The sequence below is a fragment of the Cynoglossus semilaevis genome, chromosome 20 (assembly GCF_000523025.1).
Source record: "Cynoglossus semilaevis isolate Cse_v1.0 chromosome 20, Cse_v1.0, whole genome shotgun sequence".
Lineage (NCBI taxonomy): Eukaryota > Metazoa > Chordata > Actinopteri > Pleuronectiformes > Cynoglossidae > Cynoglossus > Cynoglossus semilaevis.
The window spans coordinates 4115711-4124510 of NC_024326.1; the positions used below are offsets into that span (position 1 = coordinate 4115711).

Below are 8800 nucleotides of genomic sequence, written 5' to 3' on the forward strand. Positions count from 1 at the left end.
ATATATATATATATATATATAAATATATATATATATATATATATATATATACCTCCAGTGAACGGAGGGCAGTGAATCACACGCTGTGGAGACTTCAGCACAGTTCTGGTGTCAGTGTGTTTATGAGGGGCGGGGGGAGAAAAGCCAGCGTTTGAAAAGACCTTTCACAGTGTTCAAATTAGAGCAAGGCTCAGCAGTTTGAACCTCCATTTAAAAAAAACACATCTCTATTGGCTCCGGAAAAGACTCTTCGTTCTGTTTGACCTATTATTTTAAAATATTGCCGGATTATCTTTAAATAAAGAAAGCAAAAGGATATGACTGGATTTAGTAAATTAGTAAAAATGAAGTACATTTTTTTTCACTGTGTCCCACTGCGGACCGATACCAAATGACCTATGGACTGGTACTGGGCTGCGGACCAGGGGTTGGGAACCCTTGATCTATACAGTCTTCCATTTACAACCGGCCCTTCAAGAACAACTATACTACTGATGTGGCTTATTTAATTAATTAATAAAAATGTAAATCAACAACAACGATGCAGACTGTGATACAGCGTTCGTCTGTTGTTGTACGTACCGGGGGAAACAGGACTCACACTGACGGTTGGCAGCCTCACGTAAAGCAGTAAAACACGTTAATCTGTTGTCTCGCTGAGAACTCGATGTTTGACATCGCTCTCGTGTCTGTGCAGTAAATACAAAACCACCGCTGGCTCCGGTCATTTAGTCTAGGTAAGCAGGAAGAGACGGTCGTGTGCGAGCGGAGGAGGTTCCTGTATAAAACTAAAAAAAAAAAAGAAAGGGACACGGCCGTCAGGATAAATAGAGGTTTAGGTCCACGTTTGCAATTGCACTGACACGCAGGTTAAAATCCCGACCCTAGGCAAAGTGGTTATCATGAGAGCCACGCTCTGAAAATGTCAAATACCTCACCTCTACCTATCTAATACAGTCTCTATCCCGGGGGTGTCAAACTCATTTTGGTTCGGGGGCCCACATACGGCCCAATTAGATGTCAAGTGGGCCGGACCAGTAACACTGAGCTGTTGTTTTCGTCCTCCGTTTTCATAGAAATAAGTCAAATCTATTAGAAATAATTCATATTTAATAAAATATATTTTGACTAAATATAACAAACGTGAAGTGAATTCATCAAGCGGGCCGGATTGAGCCCTCTAGTGGACCAGGTTTGGTCCGTGGGCCATATGTTCGACACACCATGATCTATCCAATCTAAATCACTGCTTGTATAAGTGTACAGATGTGTATTTTTTACCGTGAGAGATAAGGATAGTCAGAAAAAGCTAAATTATACTTCAATGTAGGAATACTTCATTTGAAGTATTTAAATATGTTTTTTAAAAAGTACCAAAAGTAAACAGATCGCTACATATTGAATTAAAAATCAGTCAGAACATATCTTCAAGCTAGCTTAGAAATACTGTAAATGAAATCAAAATTCCATCGCTCCTGAAACCCGACCCACATTGTTGCTGTTAGCACAGAAAACTTAGTTCAGAATTTGCTCAACTTGTTTGACGCCGGTTAGCACAGAAAACTTAGTTCAGAATTCCGTCTTCCGTGTCCTAATTCTCGTTAGCTCACCGTGATCATCATCAGAAGAGCCAGCATCATCCCCAGCATGATGTACAAATGGTTGGTCAGTCCTCCGGCCCACAGCGGACCCAAGATGGTGGCTAGGCCTCCGACCGAGCGTCTGACGCCCTGGCTGAACCCTGCGGGCGACAAGTCACAAAAGAACGGACAAAGTTAGTCTCTCCAAACTAAGCAGCGATCACTTGTTTTATAAACCAACCTTGTGTTTTCTCTGCCGTGACTTTGGAGAAGAGAGACACCTGAGACACCGCCACGAAGGGGAGACCCAGCAGCTGCAGGAACACTCCGACGACAAAGGCTGTCAGCTCCCATTCATAACCACCTGGCAGTGATGAAAGCAACCAAAGTTTTACCGCATTCCAATCAAGCTGCCTCTTAAGAATAAAAAAAAAAACAGGGCTTCAATCGGTTTCCTCTGATGGTATAGGGCAGTTATGATATTTCAGTGACTGACGGATCATAATCTCCTTGATCCAGCTCCTGCTCTGGTGCAGTTTTGAAGTTGTTTCCAGGAAATGCCTTGGCATTAGCACAGATAGCTCTATCTGTAAATGAAACCACAGCCAATCTGGCAGCCAGTACATTTTTGTTCTTCGCTGCTTTGCATCATGCACATGTTGGTGTGATTTCGTGCCCACTCGAATAAGAAAGAGCGTAATCCTCACACACACACACACAAAAAACCTCACTATTACTATATCTCCAATGTTGAAAGTGAAAAAAATGCACCTCATGTTTTGGTCCAATACAATTTTGTTCTTATATATTTGTACTCTTCTCTCTTTAGACTGAAAATATTAGGACTATTTGGGCACGAAAACAAAGAGGAAAAAAAAAACATCAACTTATTTTTATCTATAGGTAATTATGTCATGACTGTATCGGTGCAGCCCACTTAACTAATCAGACTGTATGTGGTCACTGGACCAAAATGAATTTGACACCGCTGATGTAGTAGAAAACGGTGCGGTTTACTAAGAGGTATTATTTAACAGTGACAGCGTCTCACAGTAAAAACGTCAGAGGAAATGTATTAACTCCGGACCAAACTGATATTAATGGTATAATCAACTCCTGTAACCCACTTAGTATACCTGTATGAGCAACGTCTGGCTCTGCACCAACACCAACTGCCCCTGTGGGTCTGATTATCTTAAGACGTCTCCCTGAGAGCTTCTGTCTTTGTTTCGAGAGTAAGACATGGGGGGAAAAAAAAAAACGAAAAGCAGGATCTGCTTTAACAAATAGCACTTTGGTGTAATGGGATTACTCTAATCCTGTTACGTGGAGCCTGCTCCTCCTCGGCTGCAGCACCTGTTATTTGTAATCACGGTGATAAACGTGACGAGCTACAGTAGAAGCAGATGAATGCGAGCGCGTACACAATCCACTTTTCCCTGCGCGTGTTTTCCGTCTGTCCTGCCAGAATGCAAGTGATGTCACTGACAGAGCAACCGGTCCGTAACTCCACATCCACACAACAGTCGCACTAAGGAGCATCTGGCACAGAACCCCACACACTCCTACACTCTACTACCTCTGGGGTCGCAGAGGAAGATGAGGGACCAGACGCAGGCGGCGCAGCAAATGACCAGGCCCACCATGAGCACCACACGGTCTGCTACCTTACTGCTCAGCCACCGCACGAAGAAGAAGCCCAGGATGACCTCCACCCCACACAGACCGTACATCAGGCTGTTTCCCAGCTCAGCGAAGCCGAAGTAGCGCTGCGTCATTGGAGTCACCATGGTCTGAGGAGAGTCGGGGAAAAAAAACATGTTCACAACGGAGTCACCATGGTCTGAGGAGAGTCGGAAAAAAAACACGTTCAGATCAAGAATGGCATTAGCATTAGTTGAAATGTACATATAGTTTACAAAATTAAAACCAACCAGGGCTTAAACATTAAAGGTTAAAGTTCGAGATGGTGATGTGTTACATTAAAATGCCTTCACATGTACAAATCTATTTTTGTCTTTCCCATCCCTGTAACACAGAGATGTCTTAGTTTGTCTCCAGCGAGCACGAGATTTAATTAGCTAGGAATGCCCCCCAAGGCTAACCCCTCCCTCTGTGGTGCCGAAGACCACCGAGTGGGTCACACTGTACCTTTGTTTAACTGCAAATGTAATTAAATCACCAGCTAGAGGGGGTTTGGACGGGTTTCAACTTTTCCCAGTGTAGCTTATGTCGTCTGACATGAGCATGAACTGAGAGTTGATATAAAAAAAATTTTAAAAACCAACATATCAACATGAAAACACTAAACAAAAAAATTATATATAATATATATATTGTGAAAATAATATAATTCTTTTTTTTTAAATATGTCATGGCACATTTACCTAGCAACAACCACATATGCAGGGTGGTTAAATCTAGATAGTCTCTGGCACATATGCAGGGTGGTTAAATCTAGATTGTCTCTGACTTTTCTGTATTTTATTTGCAACCAGTTCTCTCTGCATGTCTTCCCTGTTACTCAGGTTGAATTTTAGGCAAACTATTCAGATTAAATGATAGGCTGATGAACTGTCGTGACGGTACGCCACCCTCGACAGCGTCTGCTAGGACATAGGCTCCAGCATCCATCACCCTAAGTGGCAGAAATACACTAAAATAATTAATAATCTGCCAAAAAAAATAATAATAATAGCAATGTCCAAAACATTGGTGTTGAAGAAAAGAAGAAGACAAATAAATGATTGACAATAGAACAACATCAAGTTATAGTAGTTCACCTGGCACTGAGACTACATCTTCATCAATAAGGCAGACGCCTGTCACTTTGTTTGTTTCTTTGACTGTTTACGCTGTTCAGACTCAAGCGCTAATAAAGGCTGTCGGCGCTAACCAACACATCACATCTCATGCTAGTGCAGCCCATTCAATCTCTGTCCATAAAACCTACACTAATGTCACACACAGAGGAACCCTGAGTGACACTTGGTTATTGTTATTGTCAACGTTGGCGGCAGCACAGGTCTTTCCAGGTGAAGCTCTGTTTTGATGCAGTGAGGATGTAACCCCGAGTGAAATAGTGTGACACCATGTGAAATGTTTAGAAACTGGGGCTGATGGAACTCCACGGTAACTGCTCTCACCTCCAGCGCTGTCTGATTGAAGAGCGTGATGAACTGAGCCGTGAGAAGAACAACCACCTCCTCTCTCAAGAACTCTGCGGGGCGAGAGACCGAGAGATAGACTCAAAAAGAAAGAAAAAAAGAGAGAGAGGAAACCAAAGAGCAAATAATAAAACAAGTTGAAGCGGGACCTTTCAATTGAAGATTTCAGTTGGGAGCGCATGTCAAGATAAGAAAGTTTAAAGTGAAAAGAAAACTTGGACTATCTACACCGAGGCTGGCTGTAATAAATCCAGGCTGTTTGGATCGTATTGAACCTTGTCCTTGAGATAAGTGAAGCCGCCGGTGAATGTGACTGGATTTGCCAGATGACTATAGCAGTCACAGTTCAGTGTGTGAGCTCTGACCAATGTCCTTGTTGCGTATGTACATTTATTTACATAATTTCATTTTCATGGATTCCCGGTATAACAGGATCAGAAATCAGCAAGTCTGAGGGCAAAAATATCCTTGGAATTCATTTATACGCCATTCTCATTTTCTAGACCGGGCTTTTGATAATACCATAACAAATCCTGTTTTCACTATGACTAAGTCAATGTAGCTTTTGCCAAGTGGTCAAAAATACTTTAGATAAGATAGCCATCAAAATGATATTTGGTTACATTTGGTTACTAACCAAACAGCCATCAAAATAATATTTAGTTACATTTTTTTTACAAGTTCAGGGTGAAACAAGTCTGTGCTAGCCAAACGTTATATAGTGAGCAAAGAAAAGGTTAGCCAAAAAAATAGCTAAATAATAATAAAAATAATAATTAAAACTTCATTAATTTTGAACATAATTTTTTACTCAAGAAAAATACTTTTTTTATTTTTTATTTTTTTAGGGGAAAAAAAACTTATATAAGAGCCAATTCTTTAAAGTTTACAGCTAAGTGAAAGGTTATCCAAAATTGCTAGCTATCATCCAAAAGGTTAGCTATAACATGCCAGGAAATTGGCTGGCATATTAGATCATTGCTCGATGTTAATTTATGAGATGATGAAGTCGTAACGTTACAATTGTTTTTTATTCTTGTGAACTTCTAGTTCTCTTTTATAATGGAGCTAATATTCGCAAAGACTATATTCTTGTACATTATTATTATTCTTTTTTTTTATCCCAGACTAATAAATGTTTCTACTCGCCCTGATACAGTGCAGCTACATTCTAGCTACAGCGCGATAACAAGTGAAAAACTAAAAGTTGAAAACATATTTTCCAACCCTCATCGGCTCCTCGCTGATCTCTGAGTGTAAGGTCGGATCAATAATTCAGAGCAAAGGATGTCAGGCGCACTGTAACACCTGACAGGCGCCGGCACAGCGGCGGCGGACATCCTCCCGCTTCTGGTCAGACTTTTTGCTGTTGAAGAACTTCTTTTTAAACAAACCGGAATCGATAGGAGGAATGTTGGCCACATTTCCAATTCTTTCTTCATTTCATCCTTAAGTCAAGCACAACAGGATGGTCAATACAGCAGGAAGGCTGCTGCCCATCCCTTCGCCATGTCTTCAAAAAGAAAAAGAATCAATATGACGGCTTTACACACACACACACACACACATTGGACATGTTCCATACTCCAGAACCCTCTGAGGTATTATGTGGCGTACAATCACAGCCTGCTCTATTGATTGGACTTGTGTGAATGTGTCTAATTTATGTCAGCATGTAGCCAACGTGTGCATACACATAATGTCAGGTGTCAGGCTGGATTAGTGATATAGTAGATTTACATGCGGTGCCACTATTGATCAGCTTCTTCCGCCCGTCCTCGCGCTGCGTGTGTGTTCGGGAGGGAAATCGATAGAGCAGAGTGAAAACATATGCCTTTGCGGTGACACTTCACCGCAGCCTGAGAAAGAAAGTTGGGACAGTTCAGGTCAAAGCGTCACAGCTGCTCTCACCTCTGCTCAGGCTGAAGTTCCTGAAGGGGTTTGAAGTCGACGTGACGCAGCGTTCGCAATGAGTCTCAGACGAGGCGTCGATCTCCAGCTGCTCGGAGCCGAGCGCCCTGTAGGCGGGGGCCGACTCCTCGCCTCCTGATGGCATCAGCGGCACTTCCTCCTCGTCGTCGCCGCCGCCGTCGTCGTCATTCCCCCCTCGCTTCATCTCCAGTGTCACCGCTCCGTCCTCCGAGCTGAGGGGTGGTACGTCCCAGTACATGAAGACAACAACACACTGGATCAGCAGCCACAACAGGCACATGAATATCTGTAACAGTGGGGAGGAAAGAGAGGAGAAATGAAGGGTTTGAAACTCCAAGGACGTTGGATGTTTACATTTTAGGGCCCAACTGGGCCTCGAAAACTATTGAAACTTTGTCCAAAGCTACACAAATTCGTGACAGGCAAGAAAAAATGAGTGTTGGTAAAAAATTAGGTCCTGTAATATTTGTAAGAATCATTATCGGTTTTTCCTCCTATAATGAAAACCCGAGAACGCAATTGCCAAATAATGTGTGCCCTAAAAATAGTTTTGGGGATAAAAGGCTGTATGAGAAAGCGAAAGCCACTAGATGGCAGCGTAGCAGCTCGTTTTATTCATCTCTGACTCATACAGAGGTACAGATAAAGTACAGATAAATAAATAAATATTAGTAGGCCTATATCGGTATCGGTTGACATCGGAACCCGGAAATTAAGTGTTTGGACAATATCAGCGAAAAGTTAATGTCGGACATCCGTAGTAAAAATGTAAATCAGGTTCAGAACCTGTCTGAGGATTGGTGATTGATACATCAAATTTTGGTAAGCGTGCCTTTTTTACGTCAGTACTATGTACTGCTGTCATGATAAGCCCTGACCTACAGTACTAACATCGGTCCTTGTATCTTTTCCATCCTTTCTGCTGCCTCGGCCAGTATCAAAAGTCAGATTTCCAGACAGAAAATCAAATTTGTACAGTTTTCAGGAGATCTACCTCTTCCGTAAAGATTGGGTGGAATCACAAGAGACATGCCCTGTCAAATACTGTGAGAAATGGGAGCCGATGTAAAAGAGCTTTGTTATCCTATTTGAACTGCACTTGTACAGGTGTTTCAGTCAGAGACCGCCGGCGTGGGAATAGATCAGTGCAGACAGACCTATATCTAAAGGTTGCTTTTTAATTCATGAGGCTTTTTGTAGCGCTTTAATGATTGGATCTGAATGCAGTTACCCCAGGAGATGTATACTTGTTCACAACAAAGGGCCCCAGTTTGAAATCACACAGCCTCAGGAACAGGTTGAACACCGGCCCTGGAGAGACAGAACGAAGTTCATTTAAAAGAATAGAAAAAAAAAAAACCAAGGGCGTCAGAGGCACTGCTGCAAATCAGAGGAGACATCGCACACTCCTATATATCACCAGAGCAGATGGAGGTGGAGGGAGGTGAAATGATAACTCCCTCCCTGTGATAAGATATAAAAAAAGAGGGGGGCTGACCAACAAGGAGGCCTACTTGTCGACAGGCCATGATTGCTGCAAAGATACTGGCTCGTTCCTCCGGCTGCGTTCTTTGGGTCAAGAAACCAAAGATGGAGGATCCCGCTCCTGCACCGACACCTAAGGGGAGAGATGTGCAGTTTCACTTCACAGATACACACATGTCTGTGTGTGTATGAAGAGAAGATGGAAACTGTTACCTGCCACCAGGCGACTGCACAACAACAGCCATTTTGAATAGCCAATAAAATACATAAAGTTTCCTGGAGACACAGAAGAAAAAAAAAAAGGTGAGACACATTGCGATGCAATCATTAGATAATGACTTATCAATAACAATAAGTCCATGTTTTCCTCCTTTGTTTTCATGGAAATCTTCATATTTAATTAAATAAAACTGGATAGAAAATTACACAGGTGAAGAGTTTGTGCATTTTTCCACTTTCAAAATCGATAGTATAGAGCATTTCAATTTCCTTCAAAGTTAACGGTCCTTTCCATGTAACAGGAAACTGGCTGCAGCTCGCAGATGGTTTTTTTGTGGCATTTTTCCAATCTTGGTTTAGACCCCCCAGTGAAAAAACAAAAAGCGCTGCTTCCCCACCAAGCTGAGTTTCAGCAGG

The 8800-nt window shown here is 42.2% G+C and overlaps 1 protein-coding gene across 2 annotated transcripts in view; it reads right to left on the minus strand.

Annotated features, from left to right (window-relative positions):
• Positions 1 to 8800, minus strand: part of LOC103396149 (major facilitator superfamily domain-containing protein 8-like) — a 39336-nt gene that overhangs the window by 28210 nt on the left and 2326 nt on the right. Inside the window, exons 3-10 of one of the 2 annotated variants that reach the window (XM_025066235.1) lie at positions 8378 to 8440; positions 8194 to 8297; positions 7911 to 7990; positions 6659 to 6965; positions 4727 to 4800; positions 3160 to 3373; positions 1822 to 1944; positions 1611 to 1741 (exon numbers count right to left, since the gene is read on the minus strand). In XM_025066235.1, the coding sequence (XP_024922003.1) occupies positions 1611 to 1741; positions 1822 to 1944; positions 3160 to 3373; positions 4727 to 4800; positions 6659 to 6965; positions 7911 to 7990; positions 8194 to 8297; positions 8378 to 8440 (1096 nt within the window). Of the gene's footprint in view, positions 1 to 1610; positions 1742 to 1821; positions 1945 to 3159; positions 3374 to 4726; positions 4801 to 6658; positions 6966 to 7910; positions 7991 to 8177; positions 8298 to 8377; positions 8441 to 8800 lie in introns of both variants that reach the window. The other variant, XM_025066236.1, reaches the window with a different exon arrangement.